This window comes from Prionailurus bengalensis, chromosome C1 (assembly GCF_016509475.1).
Source record: "Prionailurus bengalensis isolate Pbe53 chromosome C1, Fcat_Pben_1.1_paternal_pri, whole genome shotgun sequence".
Classification (NCBI taxonomy): Eukaryota; Metazoa; Chordata; class Mammalia; order Carnivora; family Felidae; genus Prionailurus; species Prionailurus bengalensis.
Window position 1 is genome coordinate 19,491,291 of NC_057345.1, and position 17,950 is coordinate 19,509,240.

At 55.7% G+C, this 17,950-nt stretch overlaps 1 protein-coding gene across 3 annotated transcripts; it reads left to right on the forward strand.

Annotated features, from left to right (window-relative positions):
- Nucleotides 1-1,996: 1,996 nt before the first annotated feature.
- On the forward strand, nucleotides 1,997-17,375 carry EXTL1 (exostosin like glycosyltransferase 1). 3 transcript variants are annotated; one of them, XM_043574115.1, is made up of 12 exons: nucleotides 2,000-3,546; nucleotides 9,833-9,923; nucleotides 10,212-10,319; nucleotides 11,145-11,264; nucleotides 11,848-11,980; nucleotides 12,208-12,314; nucleotides 13,307-13,396; nucleotides 14,213-14,299; nucleotides 14,682-14,842; nucleotides 15,618-15,789; nucleotides 15,958-16,133; nucleotides 16,453-17,375. In XM_043574115.1, the coding sequence occupies exons 1-11, from the start codon at nucleotides 2,774-2,776 to the stop codon at nucleotides 16,126-16,128; spliced, it is 2,013 nt and encodes a 670-aa protein (XP_043430050.1). In that variant the 5' UTR covers nucleotides 2,000-2,773; the 3' UTR covers nucleotides 16,129-16,133; nucleotides 16,453-17,375. The 3 variants fall into 3 exon arrangements, with proteins under 3 accessions (XP_043430051.1, XP_043430049.1, XP_043430050.1); XM_043574114.1 differs by having other exon boundaries at nucleotides 1,999-3,546; nucleotides 15,958-17,375; XM_043574116.1 differs by lacking the exon at nucleotides 13,307-13,396 and having other exon boundaries at nucleotides 1,997-3,546; nucleotides 15,958-17,375.
- The last annotated feature ends 575 nt before the right edge of the window (nucleotides 17,376-17,950 follow it).

The following is a 17,950-nucleotide window of genomic DNA, read 5'->3' on the forward strand; positions in this document are numbered from 1 at the left end:
TTCGTCTGTCAAATCTTAGGGTAGGAGTCACTGCCTGAGATGACTTCTCTGGCCCCGGCGTTCGGCAGCTCCTCTGTGCACTCCCTCAGTCCCCCCTCCCCTCGTTCTGTAATTGCCTGCATCCTGGTATTTCTCAGGGAAGGTGCAGTTCTGCAAGAATGGGGGTGTACCTGTCTCACTCAGGAGACGGGTACAATGGCTAAAGGAATGGACTGACCGGATCCAAAGCCTGGCTAAGATGTGGGAATTTAGGCACGTTACCTAACTGCCTGGGCCTCTGCATTCCCATCTGTAAAATGGGGACAATAGCAGTACCTTCCTCAGAGCCCCCCTAGGAGAGGAGTAAATGAGCTGACACACTTGCACTCAGAGTTGTGCGAGGTACAAAGTAAGCATAATGTGAATGTTAGCCGTTATTGTTCTTTGCCTGGCACAAAACCTGGCCCATGTTTAGTACTCATTAAGTATTTGTTCGATGAATGAATGAATGAATGAATGAGTACAGGGATAGAAGGATGAAAAGCGGCAGGAGAACCTAGAGTAATCAGACCAAGCCCCAGGAAAGTCAGGAGGCTTCCTGCAGGAGGGGAGCCTTTGGCTGATTCCTGTAGGATGAGATGGAGTTAGCTGAGTCAGGTGAATGGCAGGGGCAGCAGACAGCAAGAGCAAAGGCCTCTCTCCTGTGGCAAAGCCTGATGCGTGCAGGGAAAGTCAGTCCATCCCTAGGGACAGACACTGTGGGCAAAGAGGCCAGGTTTCCCCTGTGCTGGCCATTTTGGGGACATTCTTGGGTGAATGAACCGTGTTCTTCCCTCAGACCGGCTGCGCATGGTGGCTCTCCGGTCAGATCAGTGGCCCTCTCAGATCAAAGGAAGGCCAGCAAGGAAAGGAGGCTGCCACTTTCAGAGGGACCCCATGGGATAGGCCTGGATTTAACCTGCCAACCATCTCATGGTGAAGATCCTTACTTTCATCTAGAGATAAGGGGACAGAGGCCCCGGCTCATCCAGCTGTTAAGAGGTAGAGGCAGAGTTCACTCCAAGTTGGCCAGTTCCCTGTGGCCTCCCTCCCAGAGGGTCAGCCTGGGGTTCCTGGCAGCCAGCGTCTGTGTCTCCCTCTTCGCCTCGGTGATTCTTCAGTGGGTAACATCACCCATTCCTGATTCCCCTTTCAGAGCACAGACGAAGAAACTGAGCAAGGGAACCCCTCAATGGCTGTGGACTAACAGACAGTCAAGTTCAACCTCAGGTAAAACTTACCATATGGACTGGAAGATGAGCACCAAGACCTCTCCTACAGAGCTCTAGACAAAGGCAGACCTGGGCACCTGTGAGAGGTGCCAGGAGTGGGCCCCAAAAGGCTGCAGCTAGATGAGATTGAGAGGTGGTGCTGAAGGAGGAGGGACCGATCCTGGGAATCCTTGAGAGGATCTTACCCAACAACACCCACCCCTCCCATCCTCCCCCTGCCTCCCCCCACCCCTTCCCGCTCCACTTTTCTCATCTGTTGACTTTCTCATCAGCTGATTTATAGACTCCCTGCAAACATACCCCCAGCTGGCGTGGCCAGGGGGAAGCTCTAAGGAGTATGGTCAGGAGTTCAGGGTTCAAATCCCTGCTCTGCCACCTCTTAGTTTAGGAAGATACCACTCTCCTCTCTGAGCTTCACTTTTCTTCACCTGTAAAGAATGACAACCTCTTCGACCTCTTCCTTGGAGGGCGCGTGTGTGAATTCAGAGACTCAGGCTGTGACAGCCTGAGGCAAACTGTGAGGTGCGGGTCCTGCTGCTGAGGATTATTGGCCATTGAGGAAACCGGTTTGGAAGGGGTTAAGCCGAGACCCTGCCTCCCAGGCAGGAGCGAATCCAGGCTGGCAGGGGAGGAGCCAGGCTGGGAAAGAGATCTAGTCGGGGCCAGATGCAACCCTGAGAGGGACCGGGAAAAGACACCGGCAGGGCTGCGGGGGGGCCACGGGACAGGGCGTGGGGCAGGGTCCCTGGCCTCTGCACCAAGATAGCTCCAAGCCAGAGGGTGCAGAACCGGCTGCTAGGGGTGGGGGAGGAGGAGTCGAGCTCCCTGAGCTGGGGGGGACAGCGGCAGGGTGGGAGAAGACTAGGACCCAGAGCACTCCCGGCCCCCCAGGCGGAGGGCACTGCTTAAGTGGGCCTTGACCTCAGTTGACCCTGATAGCCCACATGGGGCGCAGGGTCTAATTTTAGCTCCAGCCACTAGGCCCACAGCCCAGAAGTGCCCGCCAGTGGGCACAGGGGCGGCCAGGGCTACTCGGGGGCCACTTGGGCAAGGGGAGGATTGGGGAGGCCAGCCTTGCATGCTGGCCAAGCCACCTCCTGTGAGAGCCCCCACGGGTCCCCCATGGCCTGGCAGACTGCCCGCCTCTCCTTTGAGGCCAAGGTCAGGGGGTGCAGCCAGGAGGACAGAAGGACACGGCCTTGCAGTGCGGTCAGGGTTGCATCAGCTGAGCAGTGCCCAGGGGCAGGGGGCCCTGCTGAGAGGGCAAAGGCTGGCTTGGCTGTCCGAAGGCCAACGAAGCAGATTCCTGACTGTAGGAAGGCAAGGCCAGAAAGCCGGGTCCTACCTGGGCTCCTTGTGCCTGGCTGGTGACCTGCTGTTTGACCTCACACAGGCAGCCTGCTCTCCATGGGCCTCAGTCTTCCCATCTACAACAATGAAGACGCTGAACTAGAAGGCTGATTCCAGCTCCACCCACAAGCCCCTGCTCCTGCTTTCCCCCAGCCCTGGCTGCGGGTGGCCACATGCAGTCGTGGAGAGGCAAGTCCCTCTGGCTGGCACTCTCGGCCTCTTGGCTCCTCGTCCTCCTGAGAGTCTTCCCCCTTCTCCGCCTGGCAGTGCCTGCCAGACCTTGGGCAAGTGCCCCCCAAGGCTGGCCCCGCTGGCTGGATACAGAGCTCCTGCCGAGTTTCTCCCAGCCTGGGGAACTCCCAGAAGATGCCCCTCAACCTCCTCAAGCACCCCGTGGTGGCGGCTGCGACTGGGGGGCTTGCTTTGACGCCTCGAAGTGCAGGACTGGTGGTCTCAAGGTATTCGTGCACCCGGTGGCTGGACCCATCTCTGCCGCTCACCGCAAGATCCTGGCTTCCATTGAGAGCTCCCGCTACCACACGGCCAGCCCTGAGGAGGCCTGCCTCCTCCTCTTCCTCAGCCTGGAAGTCCCAGCTGGAGAGTGCAGCCCAGTGCCCCAGCAATGGAATGGGGGAAGGAACCATCTGGTCCTCGATCTCCACCCAGCCCCCTGCCCCCAGACCTTCCAGCTGGGACGGGCGATGGTGGCCAAGGCCAGCCCCACAGTGGACACCTTCCGGCCTGGCTTTGACGTGGCCCTCCCGCTTCTCCCTGAAGCCCACCCATTGCGAGGTGGGGCACCTGGCCGGCTGCGACAGCACAGCCCCCACCCCGGGGTGCCCCTGCTAGCCCTGGCAGAGGAGAGGGGCGGGTGGCGCACAGCAGGCACTGACCCCTCTGCCTGTCCCTGGGATGGGCGCTGTGAGCAGGACCGTGGACCCGAGCAGTAAGTGGACCTTTACCCTTGGGGGCTGGGTGGGAAGGGTCTGCAGTGGGAATGAGCTCAGAGGGCAGGGTGGAGGGCAGGATTGAGATGGGATGGGAGAACCGGCCTGGCCTCAGCTGCAACAGGAGGGGATCAGGCTAGACAGAGAGAAAACACCACCAAGAGGGTGCTTTGCCGTAAGGGGTGTCCGAAGTGGATTCTGGAGTCTCCCTTGGGGGAGTCTTTAAAAACAAAAACATGCCTCCCTCCTACTTACTCTTTTTCTCTTACTCCGGTTCCTCCTTCCCTAATATTTTAACATACACATCTATAGTGGTCACTCTGTCCCAAGTTAGAAATAATAGTTACAATAAAATAATACTAACTGCTGTCATTTGTTTGTGTACCAGACGCTAAGCTCAGAGAGGTTAAGTAACTTGTCTGAGGCCATCCAGACAACAAGAGCACAGCCAGTGTTTACATCCAGAGTTGCTTATTTCCAGAGCCTGAAGCATTAGAATTCGGAGTTTTAACCAAGCGTTTACAATCAACCCATCAAATGCCTCAGAGCCGTGGAGATTAAGAGCTGGTCACAGATGGAAGTTGCTCCTGTGTCTAACTTGGGGGATTAGCCTCTCAAGGAAACAGCTTTGGGTTACGACAAATATGAATGGGGTCAGACCTCCAGAAGAACTTGCCACCTGGAGACGTATAAGGGGCAGGGTGGCCTATGGGACGTGGAGAGTTGCTCAGAAACTGCTCTCTCCCCAGGCTAGTTGGGGTGACACGCTTCAGGTGATGGGGCAGTTAACCCCTAAGCACCCTACCTCTCCTGCACCCCCAGGAGCCCAGCGGTGTCCAAAAGGCTGGTTGAGCAGGCAGGAACCAGAGCCCTTTGGAGGTTGTCCGGGGCCCCTGGGGCAGAGGGTTCCTTCTCCATCTCTGGGGCAGACCCGATTTGGAACCTGTCAGTCTGGTGTCCTTCTGTCGCTCCCTCCCTCAGGTATCTCCCTGTTCTCTGCTAGAACAACATGGGCTATTTTCAGCTCTACCTCCCTCCTAGGAATTCTTCACGTGGCCAAGCTCCATTTTCGCCTCTGCGGCTCAGGGGGTCTCATGGGAATGCAATCACTCTCCCTCCTGAAGGCACATGACTTGCCCTTCTGCCTGGACCCACCCCTAGCAGGCATCCTCAGCAGTGACCTGAAAAGTTGGGGATCCCCCCCCCCCGCTCCAGGCACCTCAAACTCAGAGCTCAGACAGAGCTTACCGCCCATGAACAAGTTTCTCTTGCTCGCCAGGGCCCTGCCTCACTTTCTGATTAGGCACTTAGCTATTCTTGATTAGAGGAAGTTGTAGCTGACTTTAGTTACTGCTGTATGCAGTTGCTGACTGGTGAATCTGAAAGCTCTTTCAGTCTGAGCTGCGTTGAGAAACCGACAGTAAAGGAGCTGCATTCAGTAGGTGAACTGTTGGCTCGTGAATGTTTACCGATTGATCCAAAATTGGCCAGAACTGGTCAAGGCTTCCTAATCAGTGGGGGCCACCCTCTAAGTAGCATTGTTGATGAGCGTGTTCCCAAGGTGTGATGGCTGGCAGCCTCGGACTGCCCTCTGAACTTCCAGAAGTTCTCTCTTTGGCCTCAGCCCACCTGCAGGGGACGGGACTTATAATCTCCGGAGTAGCTGGAGCCTCGGTTTCCCTGAGGTGCCGCGCAGCTGCCTGAACCAGCCAGACAGTATAGGGACGGAATGAGAGGGAGGCCACCAGCCACAGGGCAGCCCTCGGGGGGTGGCCTGAATAAACAAGTACTGGCCAGAGAAAGAGGCAATTCATAGTCTCTGCCACCATCCCACGGCCACTGTCCCATATTCACTGGGCGGGGGAGGGGCGGAAGCCAACACGTGGGGAGAGCTTGCTCTGGGCCAGGTGCTGCGCCAGCCACTTTGCACAAGTCGTGCACACTCAAGTACCCTTCAAGGGAGGTATTATTATTCCCATTTCAGGGAAAAGGAAACTGAGGCTCCGAGAGGGGGAGGGAGCCAGCCGAGGCTCTTTGGTGACCAGCTCCTCGATTCACCACGGCCTCCCTCAGGTTTCTGATGGGACAGCTAGAGGGACAGCGGCAGCGGTGGAGTCTGGGGTTAAACCCTGCACTTCTGGCCACAAAGCCCACATTTTTCCACCTTCGCTGAACAGTCTTCTGTTCCTTTGGAATAAGCCTCCACCCATTTAAATTGTTACTTATTTATTTTTATGAATAGGGAATTCATTCACATGGTACCAAATTCCAAAGGCACAAAAGGGCATACAGCAAAACTCCCTCCCACCCCTGTCTCTGGCCACCCAGTTTTCCTTCCTGGAGCCAAACACCGTTTCTAGCTTCTCTTGTGTCTTTTCTGAGGTACTCTGTGTGTGCACAAACAACACGTATATGTGCTCTCCCCCATTTGGTTTTTTTTTTTTTTTAACATAAATTCAATTCATGTTTTCAAGTCCCCTGGCCTTTCTCCTTTGGATATAGGAGGCGCGGTGCCTAGGGCCCATGACACTTTTAGGGACCCGTGAAAATATTTTCGTTTCTTTGAAAATCAGAAGAAAAAAATGAACTTTTAAATAGAAGAAAATGTTCTGGGGTGCATGGGTGGCTCAGTCAGTTGAGCATCTGACTCTTGATTTCAACTCAGGTGGCTCAGTCGGTTAAGTGTCCAACTTCAGCTCAGTTCGTGATCTCCCAGGTTGTGAGCTCGAGCCCCACGATGGGCTCTGTGCTGCCAGCTCAGAGCCTGGAACCTGCTTTGGATTCTGGGTCTCCCTCTCTCTCTCTGCCCCTCCCCTACTTGCACTGTGTCTCTCTATCTCTTTCAAAGATAAATAAGCATTTAAAAAATTAAAAAAAAAAAAAAACAACTCACGTCATGATCCCAGGGTCACGGGATCAAGCCCTGTGTCAGGCTCTGTGCCGAGCATGGTGCCTGCTTAAGATTCTCTCTCTCTGCTCATCTCCCCTGCTCATGCTCCCTCCCTCTCTAAAAGAAAAAAGAAAAAAAAATAATTTAAACAAAACAAAATGTTTTAATATATAATATTAATATTTCTTTTTTTAATTGTTTTTGAGAGAGACAGAGCGTGTGTGTGGGCACGCACTCACCAACAAGCAGGGGAGGGGCAGAGGGGGAGAGACAGAATCTTTTTTTTTTTTAATTTTTTTTTTTTAACGTTTATTTATTTTTGAGACAGAGAGAGACAGAGCATGAACGGGGGAGGGGCAGAGAGAGAGGGAGACACAGAATCGGAAGCAGGCTCCAGGCTCTGAGCCATCAGCCCAGAGCCTGACGCGGGGCTCTAACTCCCGGACCGCGAGATCGTGACCTGAGCCGAAGTCGGACACTTAACCGACTGAGCCACCCAGGCGCCCCGAGAGAGAGAATCTTAATTAAGCAGGTTCCACGCCCAGCGTAGAACACACTGCAGGGTTCAATCTCATGATTGTGAGATCATGACTTCAGCTGAAACCAAGAGTCAGACGCTTAGGGGTGCCTGGGTGACTCAGTAGATTGAGCATCTGACTTCGGCTCAGGTTATGACCTCACAGTTCATGACTTTGAGCCCCCCCATCAGGCTCTGTGGGGACAGCTCAGAGCCTGGAGCCTGCTTCGGATTCTGTGTCTCCCTCTCTCTCTGCCCCTCCCCCACTCGTGCTCTGTTGCTCTCTCTTTCCCTCAAAAATAAACGCAAAAATTTTTTAAAAAAAAGAGTCAGACGTTTAACTGACTGAGCCACCCAGGTGCCACTTCTCTTTTTAAGATTTATTTTTAAATAATCTCAACACTTGACATGGGCTTGAACATACAACCCCAGTATCAAGAGTCACATGTTCCACCAACTGAACCAGCCAGGTACTCTGGTATTTTCATTTTTATACCAACAATGATCAAATGTAATTTATATATAGAGAGATACAGATATAGATCATGACCTGAGCTGAAGTCAGATGTTTGACTGAGCCAACCCCCCCTTTTTTTTAATAGCAGAGGGGCCCCAAAGGCCAAAGCACCTAGGACACATGGAGGTCACAACGTGGCCCTGGCTATAGCCAGGCCTCAATAGAGCCCAGTGGAGCCATGGGGCCATGGTGGAGCCACACTGACTCCATCTTGGGCACTGAGACCCTGAGTCTGGGGCAAGTACCTTATATGGTCACAGGACCCTAAGACTTCATTGGCAGTTACCATGCAGCCCCCTCCATAACACACTCACACACCCATTCAGGTGCTGATCCAGATCTGCTTGTTTACCTCTACCAATGGGGATCTCACCATCTCTCAAGGCCACCCACTCACTACTCTGCCAGATCCATTACTACAACTTGTGCTGAAAATGACCTTTTGGACATTTGGTCCATGGTCCTGCGTCTATCCTTTACTGCACACTGAACGTTCATTCATTTAGCACCCATTACCTGTCCATTCTCTGCCAGGTGCTCTGCTAGGCCCCGGGGATGCTAAGGTGAGGAAGGCATGGCCCCTGTCCTTAAGCTGTTCGGTCTTATGGGAGAGACAGATAAGTCACTGGTTATGACACACATTGTTAAGCAGAGAGATGCTGTGCCAGCTACCTTGGTGTCTCCTCTACTTCAGAGCTATGTGACCTCTCTAGGCCTCGGTTTCCTCATCTGCAAACAGGGCACTAACAGCATGTACTTCCCATCTCTGAGGGAGTTGCCGTGAGAAGGAAGTTAATATGTGTAAAGCATGTAGTGCCTGAACAAAGTACATGCTCAGTAAAAGCTGGCATGGCTCATTACCACTGTGGTGCACACAGAAGCCGTGGGGGCAGAGAGGAGGGAGCCATCTCTGGAAAGATCAAGGAGGGCTTCCCAGAGGAGGCGAAGTTTGAGCTTAGACATTTTAAGATCGAGTAGGAAGAATTCCTTGGGTTATAAGGCAGAGAGGGGTGTCCCAGGCACTCCCTCAGGAGAAGGATATACAGAGACACAGAGGAGAGGACAGTGGAGGTTTGTGAGGACTGAGGGTACAGTTTATTCAGAAAGCTCTTTGTCTCTGGGTTCTCTGAAGCCGTAAACTTATGGGTTTTCAGCCCCCAAGGGCTTTACTGGGGAGGGGAGGAGGGCTGTGGCTGGCTGGTGCTGTGGCACCAATGAGGTGGAGAATGTCCTGTTGTCCTGTTGTCTCCCAGAAGAAGCCTGGTGGCCACCTGAGCAGTGGAGACAGAAGGCAGGAGGCAGAACCCCTGGGAGACCCCCTAAGCAGCAGCAGTGGGGTAGTTCAGATAACCCAGGGGCAGGAGTTAGCATATTTGATTCTAGTTCCAGCTCTGCTCCAACCCTTTCTGAGACCCTCAGCTAGTCCTTGGGTCTCTCTGAGATTCAGTCCCCCCCCCCATCTGTTCAGTGGGGGTTAGTCCAGAGGCTAAGCACTCCAAGGACTGCTTCTTGAAGGTTCAGACTCAGACCAGATAGGCTGTAGCTGAGGAGGGTCTGGGACCCTCGGGGCCATATTCATCAGTCCCATTCTGAGCAGGCGTGTGAGCCCAGGAGTCCTGCCCCTCCAGGTCCTCCCTGCACCTCCCAGTAGCTAGGTCATGAGCACTGCTTCCCTGGGTGGGCATTTGCAGGGAGGTGGCTCCTGCCCATCCCCCCACAAATACACACAGCCTGAGTGTGGCCCAGGGGGTGGGGGGAGAAGGTGGGGGGAACAGAGGGGGCCTGTCCTCTGGGCAAGGGGGCCTCTGGGCAGCAGCTTCCTGTGCGGTTCCAGGCTGGGGGCCCAGCCCACCTCCTGACAGAGGAGCCTTTCATGGGCCTGGGCTCTCGGGCTGGGGGGAAGGCTGGGCAAGGGGGCCAATCAGGTGAGGGCTGCCCCAGAATCTGCGTGTGGCAGAGCAGTGGGCTGGCAAACGTGTGCCTGTCCAAGTCAGACCAGGCCTTGGAAACAGCTGGTCCCATTACCTCCCATTTTGCAAATGAGGAAGCCGAGATCCAGAGAAGAGAAGGGGAGATGTGTAAGACCACCAAGGGTAGAGGCAGAACTAGAACCCAGGGCTCCTGCCTCCTAGCCCAACCACAAGTGAGGGGCAAGTGTGAAGCTTGGTGTGTGTTAGTGTTCAGTGTGTGGCTGTGTGTGTGCATGAGGGTTAATGTATGAAGCACAGATGATGGGCTTGCATGTTCTGAATTTGCGAGTGTTCGTGGGGGGGGTTGGGGAACCATCCAGGGAGCCAGGTGGGGTGAGGGGCCGCTGTCTCAGGCCTCATATGTGTGGGACCCCTTCCTGTACCTCCTTAGGAGCCACCCTGGGGGAACGCTACCCAATGCCACCTTCTGCCTCATTCCCGGCCACCGTCCTGATGCCTTGCACTTCCTTCAAGCCCTGCAGGTACAACCCCAACTTAGGCATCCCCTGTCCCTGTCCCCCACACTCCGGAGCTGGCAGGGTACTTCTGGACTCAGGCCAACGGGAAGGGGCAGGGAGCAGCCCATTCCTTTACTCTGGGACTCAGGCGTGCCTACAGCCACACTCACCACACCCTCTGTAGAATAACCCACTTTTCTCTCTTCTTTGCCCCTTGCCCCCAACCAAATCAGCTGCTAATTTGGAACCAAGGGAGGGGGAATGTGTGTAGGATATAGGACTGGGCTCCCCAGTGACTCCTGTTTCCCCCAGGCTGGCTGCATCCCTGTGCTTCTCAGCCCTCGGTGGGAGCTGCCCTTCTCCGAGGTCATCGATTGGACCAAGGCGGCCATTGTAGCTGATGAGAGGCTCCCATTTCAGGTAGCTCAGGGCCCTGCCTACAGGATGGGGACTGGCCCCCAGACTGATCTCAGTCCTCATTCCTATCCTCTTATGTGCATATTGATGATTTTGCCCCAAACCCCAAGCCTCTGGGGCTCCCAGAGGATCAGAACTCCTGAGGGTACTAAGAGCAAGTTGTGAGCCTTTTCCAGCCTCAGTTCCCCCATCTGTACAATGGGATAGGTTAGATCAGATGATCTCCATGGGCCCAGCTCCACTGGTCCATGACTGGACTAACTTAAAGGAAAGCCACAGAAAATCCCAAATCTGAGTGCCTCCATGGAGGCTGGGGTGGGGAAAACAAAATGCACAGTGACTTTTCCAGCTGATGAAACTAACCTGCCTGGCTCTGAAAAACGTATGCATAAGCCTTGAATCCCCTGAGAAGTGAGAGCGGTATGGCAGTTAATAATAATAGCTACCAGTCGCTTAGTCAATAGCTTACCAGTCGCTACTTACAGCACTTACTGTGTATTATCTCATTTAATCCTCACAATTACCCTATGAGGCAGGTACTATTACCATCCCCTCTTTACAGATGAGGACAAAGACTCAGAGAGGCTAAGTAGTTTGTCTGCAGTCACACAGTTACTAAGTGGCATTTAGGCCCAGCTCTGTGTGACCCTTGAACTCTTGACTGCTAAGTCACCTGGGACTTGGCCAAGGGTAGCTGCAGCTAACCCACTTGAAAAACCGTGGGGAGAAGGCTTCTGGTTCCCAGACCTCCAACCTGGATTGTCCCCACCCCAGAGTCAGTCAAAGACAAGGCCCCATGACTTCTCCTTTTCTCTCTCCGTGCTTCAGGTCCTCGCTGCCCTCCAGGAGATGCCCCTCACGCGGGTCCTTGCCCTGCGTCAGCAGACCCAGTTTCTATGGGATGCCTACTTCTCCTCAGTGGAGAAGGTCACGCATACCACTCTGGAGGTGAGGGGCACTTACATGCTGGGGGCCATGGTGCTTGGCTCCTGCCTCTCCCCTGCTCCTTCTCCGCACCCCTCTCTCTGGACACTTCTTCTGCCCCAGTATTTGGACGTCCCCCTTGAAGATGCCTCAGGATGAATCTGAGACTTGACTCTGAGCTCTTGGACAAGTGCCTTCTCCAGTCTTGGCCTCAGTTTCCCCCTCTGTAGAAGGACAGCTCTGGTCAATAGATTTCAAAGCACGTGCCACCTTGCCAGGCCAGGTGATGGGCAGTGGCTGCCTGGGGTGCTGGGTTAAAAGAGATTCTGGGTCCACAAAGAATGTCACAACTTGCTAGCGATGTCTGCCATGAGTGAGGAAAGAAAGGGAGGGAGCAAGCACATCGTCATCCGCCAACTCCGGACACCATCACTGAGTGTCCCTACCCTGGATTTCTGCGCCTGAACCCCTTGGTGACGCAGCTGCTGCCCTCCCCGGAGCCTGGAGGGGGAGGGGCGGGGCTCCGCCAGGGCCCCGGCCGCACTTCCCCAGACCCCGCCCACAGCCACGACGGCCACTGCCTCTGCACAGCCCTCTCATTTCACAGATTATTCAGGACCGGATCTTTGGAGCATCTGCTCACGCCTCGCTACTGTGGAACAGCCCCCCGGGTGCACTCCTGGCCTTGCCCACTTTTTCCACAAGCCCCTCGGACTTCCCCTTCTACCACCTACAACGGGGTACGCCCTGGGGGTGGGACAATGGGGTACGTCCTGGGGGTGGGACAACTTGAAGTCCCTTCACCAACTAACTCTTTCCAAGTCTGTCCCAGCCTCAACCATACAGTCCCGCCAAGCCCTTCCCTGATTCTCCAACAGCTCTCCTGGCTCCCGGAGTCCCCAGCTCAGGTCACTCTTTAGGCGGTCCGGTCCCCTCCTACCCTAACAACCGTGTCTCATTCCCTCAGGCTCGCGCCCTGTGGGCAGGTTCAGCGCCCTGATCTGGGTGGGGGCCCCAGGTCAGCCCCCTCTGAAGCTCATCCAGGCGGTGGCAGGCTCCCAGAACTGTGCCCAGGTCTGTCCCCTTGCCCGCTGGGGTCTTGGGATCCAGGGTGGGGGGGTGGGACAAGGTCAGGGCCCTTGAAGACCATCTAGACCCCAAGCATAACCACGCATTTTGCGGGGAGGCACATCCCTGCCCTCCTATTTAAGTCCCAAGTTTCTTGTTCCTTTCCTCCCTCCTTCCCTCATGGAAATTGACAAAATCATCTAAAAAGCAGGTGCCCCTTGGGGAGGCTGGAGAAGTAAACCTACATTCATGTGTTAACCCATCAGTCATTCTCTGAGTGTCCGGCCATGGGCTTGATGCTGGGGATGCAGAGAAAAAGCAGGAAAGGATTCTGCCCTGGATTCAGATTCAGTCAGCATTCCCTTCCCTGGCACACACTGTCAAATCTCACTCCCAGAGAAGCCACGTAGCCTTGAGAGGATTCACAGGGGAGGGAAGCACTTAACTCAGCCAGCAACACACAGAGCAGATCCACAGATGCGACATTTGAGCTGGGCTGAGAACGATAAAGGAGCAGAAGAGAATGAAAGCCTTTTGAGAGAAGATGGGGATGGGACATGGGGTCAGGGCCCAGGCTAGGGGTTACCACGACTGACTCTATCTCCTTTTTTAAATGTTTATTTCGTTTTGAGAAAGAGATAGAGCATGCGCAGGGGAGGGGCAGAGAGAAAGGGAGACACAGAATCTGAAGCAGGCTCTAGGCTCTGAGCTGTCAGTCAGCACAGAGCCCGACGTGGGGCTCAAACTCATGAACTGTGAGATCATGACCTGAGCCGAAGCCAGACGCTTAACCGACAGCCATCCAGGTGCCCCGACAACTGACTCTCTTCAGTTCTAGTGCTATAGGTAGCTGCCTTTGCGTCACTGGAATTTCTGCCTTCCAGAACCCCAGAGGCAAAAACAGGGCAGCAATGAAAGACCTTGGCTCCAACTAAACTCTTGCCCAAATTCACAAACACAGCTGCTCTCCCTTCAGGAACACCCCCCTTTCCTCCTAGATCTTGGTTCTCTGGAGCAGTGAGAAGCCACCCCCATCCAGGTGGCCTGAGACAGCAGTGCCCTTGACAGTCATGGATGGGCAGAGGAAGGTGAGGAGAGGAGCAGAGAGGGGCACAGGAAGGAGGGATTCTGCCCCTGCATGCTGGGAACTGGGGAGGGCACACACAGAGGACTCTATTTGGGCCTGAGCCAAATCTGGACTTCAAGTTAGGCCTGAAGCTGGTGAGGAAGTCCTCCCTTACTCCTCACTTAAGTATCTCTCCAGGCAGACTTTGTTCTCGTGCTGTGGCAGAGCTTCCTGGAGCTGATGGTCTGACGTGGGTTTCAGCAGCAGACCTAATAGAAATGATTCTCTTCCATCCCTGGCCCTTCTGAATTGTGCTTCCAGAGAACGGGGGTTTTATGTGATGAAAGGAGGCAGAGGGAGTAATGTCAGCTGTCTTGGATGAGCTAGAAGAGATACCTGGGACCTTAAGGAAATGGGGAGAGATGGCAGCAAATTGGGCCAGAGGAGGGTGGCTTCTAAGAAGCCTGGATGCTGTGTGCTATGTGCTTGTGGGCGAGGCCCTTCATCTCTCCGGACCCGTTTCTCTCACATGAAGGATGTCTGACTACCTCTCGCAGGGTGAGGTAAACATGCAATGTGACAAGAGAGGAATCTTGAGGTGTTGAAACCAGAAGGGCCCCTAGATACCAACTGCCCCATTTTACCAAAGGAGAGGTTGAAGTGCAGAGACGTCGAGTGAGTTCCAGGTCCTAAGTCCAGGAAGCTTTGCTGTTTGCACTGCCCTTCCTTCTACAGCACGTCCGCAGGGGCTCCTGCTTAGCAGATATGCAGACAGTCACCGTGGGAGCCTGGGGACGGTTCCCACGGCTGAGGTGGCCTCACCTCCCTCCCACTGCAGGTCAGTGACCGCTTCTTGCCGCACAGAGCCATCAGCACGGATGCCATCCTCAGCCTCGATGGGCACAGCAGTGTTACCACAAGTGAGGTGAGGGCTGGGCCCACGAGGAGCCCAGTGCGTAGTGGGGACAGAGCCTGAGGGCCCCGGAAGCCCCTCAGATTCCTGGAAGGGGGAGGAGCAGAGGACCAGAGCAGAGGTAAACCCTCCCACTTTTGAAACGATCCCAGGGAGCCAATCACCCTCATGCTCCACAGACTCTTGAAAACAATTTTCACCTCCCAACTGAAAAAGCATTGTTTCTCCCAGTTGGGACACCCCACCCCCACCCCCAAGCACTCCTGGAGAATTTTATGCTCGAATCTCCTCTCCCCTGAGTCCCCCGAGCTAGGCTGGCCTTGCCTCCGTATCTCTGGATGTTCCCAGCCGGTCGGAAAGTCCCTCCTCAGACCTCACTTAACTATCTCGCCAGGTGGACTTTGCTTTTCTGGTATGGCAGAGCTTCCCCGAGCGGATGGTGGGCTTTCTGACGTGGAACCACTTCTGGGATGAGGCCCAGGGTGGCTGGGGCTACACTGCTGAGAGGGCCAACGAGTTCTCCATGGTTCTCACGTCAGCTGCCTTCTACCACAGGTAAAGATGGCGGCCCTGGCCCTGGGAGCAGAGGGCCAGAGACGCCCCTCTCTGAACCACAAGCAGGGTGCTGTGGGAGTGAACATAGCAGTCACTATGTGACCCTGGAGATCCAGGGTCAAGGCCCAGATCTGTCCCAGACCTTTGAGAAGTTGACCGAAGCACCTGTCTTTGGGGCAGGGACTGAATTCTAGAAGGCCCCTTTAGAGGGGTTCCTTGGACATGTTTAAACCAAGTATGTGTAACCTGGAACCTCTAGTAGATTCTGCAGGGAATTCTCAGCAGGTGAAGAATACCCCTAAGGTCTGCAGGGTGGACCTAGGTTGTCCTGTAGGAGGACTGTGTGAAGCAAGGCTCACCCAGAGCAACATCAGCCTGGTTAATCCACAGCCTTCCCGAAGCTGGTCTTTGGAGCTGCCATATTTAATGGCCTTGGAACCAGCTGATTCCCCCACCTCATTCGGGCTGAGTTCAGACTTCAGAGCCCAGGGGTGGGGGCCCTAAGGAGCTGTAAGGGAGAAGGCAAGGAGTACACCATCTGCTGAGCACAGATGTCAGAACCACAGAGCACAGAACAGTACAGAGAGGTTTGTATTTCTGGTGTGAGCTCTCTGAGATGGCCAGGGCTCAGAGAGGGGGGCAGAGGGTTCTAAAGAGCCTTGGGGATTGAAGTCAAAGGGAGAGTGACGTCAGGAGGGAGGAGAATGGAGCCCGGTGGGGCGGGGTGGTGTGTGAATTTGGCTGCAGCCTCTGCCTGTCATTCCCCTTTGCCCAGGTATTACCACACCCTCTTCACCCACTCCCTGCCCAAGGCTCTGAGAACCCTGGCCGATGAAGCACCCACCTGTGTGGACATCCTGATGAACTTCCTGGTAGCAGCAGTCACCAAGCTGCCCCCTATCAAGGTGCCCTATGGGAAGCAGCATCTTGAGGCCACACCTCCACTGGTGAGGAACAAGGGGGACAGGTTGGCACTGGGAGGGCACTGGCTGGGGAAGGGATTCCCTCTCACTGTCTAACCCAAATCCTCTTTGCTGCAGGGTTCGGGGGCTTTGGGGGGGGGCGTGGTTCGGAAGGACAGAGGAGACCTCCAACGCATTTCTCTTCCCCTTTAGGTGCCTGGGGGTCCGGAGCCACAGCCGACAGCCCGAGACTGCATCAACCAGATGGCTGCAGGTTTCGGCTACATGCCCCTGGTTTCCTCTCGCCTGCGTCTGGACCCAGTGCTTTTCAAGGACCCGGTGTCCGTGCTGCGCAAGAAGTATCGCAGACTGGAGAAGCCCTAGGAGCGGTCAGAGGAGCCCCCAGCCCTGCTCCCACCCGGCGCCGCGCCTGCTCAGGGCGGGGGAGGCGGTGCATCAGCTCCCTCCCTTGGAACAACTGGAGACCCAATCAAGGCAGCCAGTTAGCTAACACGTCAGATCTCTCTTGGCCAATCACAGCCCTAGCGTCCCAAGGCGCGGGACCCCGCCCCACCCTCCAGCCCGGCTGCGAGTGGCAGGCCCCAGGTGCAAGGCGCTTGCCCTGCTGCGGCGCCTCTGCCATCGCTGACCCCTTGCCTGGAATGCCTTTCTCGGCTTCTGCGGAACTGACTTCTACTTGTCTTTCAGATCTTCGCCTTCTCCATGGATTTGACTGACCCCCATCCCTGACCCGGATCCTCTGAGCTTTCACAGCCGGGTGTTTCCCACACTGTTCGCGCGGCTTTGCAAGGTACACGGTCAGGCCCCAGGACTAGCCTGGGAGCCCCGGCCATGTCCTCTTCTCTCTGGCTTGGCAAGTGTTACACCAATATTTGACGAACAGATAAAAGAGACATCAACTGCGTGCCTGGCCCTGTGCCGTAGTTGGGAGTATGGACAGTGTGTTGAGTGAGACCAAACTCCGTCTCCCCCCCCCCCTCCCGCCCCCGCCCGCCCCTCCACCCGGCCCACGGGGTTCCCAGCCCGGCAGGAAGGCAGCTACCCGCAGATGCCTGTGTTGCCAGGCACGATCTTCGCACCCCAGCAGTGGAGCAAAGAGGAGCTGAGAAGCTAGTTTCGGGGCTTTCTTCCCGACCTGGCGGAGCATGGGGCCGGGGAGAAAAGGGCTGAGAACGCAGGAGGTCCGTCCCAACCGAGCCCGAGGGTGGCGGGGGGCAGTGGTACCCTCAGCTCAGGCCTGGCCGTGGCTCTGCACTACCAGCCATGACCACTAGAGGTCAGCGCCGCACCGCGCTCCCTCTGGGAAAGGGCCCGGAGTTTTATCGCCCCTTGGGTCAGGGGACGTTGAGAGTTGGTGCAGTGCAGCCCAGGATCTGAAAACTGGGGAGGGGAGGGGGGTTGAATTTGAAAAAAGAGACCCACTCCTTTGGCCCACACACTCAGGACTGAGAAGGAGCCATTTCTAGGTGGGCTGGGTGGGAGATGGGATTGTCCCGAGCACCCTGGCCGTGACAGTGGAGTGGGGGAAGGGGCCCTGGTTTCTCCAGGGTTCATCCACCTGGAACTGGACTTATCACTTCCGAAATAAAGCGCGTGTCCTTGCCCCCTCATGCTCGGGCTATAAATACCCCTCCAGCAGCTGCGTGGGGGAGGGGGACTCAGGGCTCGCCTGGGACTGGGGCGACTGTAGAGAGGTGGGGGTGGTGGGTCCAGCCCAGGTCCAGGGTGTCAGGTGTTTTCCTGCTCTGATGGCCTCACAGCTTTGGAAACTCTCGTGATCAGCTCACCCTGGCCAGCGAGAACATGCTGTCCAAGGCTTCCCACCCCCATTCTCCAGTTTGACCTCTGGCCCTTCGATGATTCAGGTCCTCCCTGGAACCAGTCACAGCTGGGGTGCAGAGAGGGCTCTCCCTTGGGAGGCATGGGGCTGCCAGAGTATTGGGGGGGAGGGGGGGTGCTGGGAGTTGAGGAGGGAAGGCATTCTGGCCCAGGGTCAAGAACAGTTGAAGGTGGGTGAGGGAGCACACAGCTGTGGCCCAGGCAGCCTTCCCAGGGCAGGGAGGGCTCTGAGTGCCAGGCCCAGCCAAGGGAAAGAGGCATCTTTCCCCTCCCCACTCACAGCTACAGCACCCAGACACTGAACTGGCTTGGCACAGCCTTACCCACGGAGGGCGCTGCCAGGCCC

Bases quoted from the DNA above. Each gene is read 5' to 3' on its own strand.
- EXTL1 (XM_043574114.1), top strand. From the start codon at position 2,774: ATGCAGTCGTGGAGAGGCAAGTCCCTCTGGCTGGCACTCTCGGCCTCT. The intron at 3,547-9,832 runs GTAAGTGGACCT...GTACCTCCTTAG, and splicing joins CAGGACCGTGGACCCGAGCA to GAGCCACCCTGGGGGAACGC. The intron at 13,397-14,212 runs GTGAGGAGAGGA...CTCCCACTGCAG, and splicing joins TCATGGATGGGCAGAGGAAG to GTCAGTGACCGCTTCTTGCC.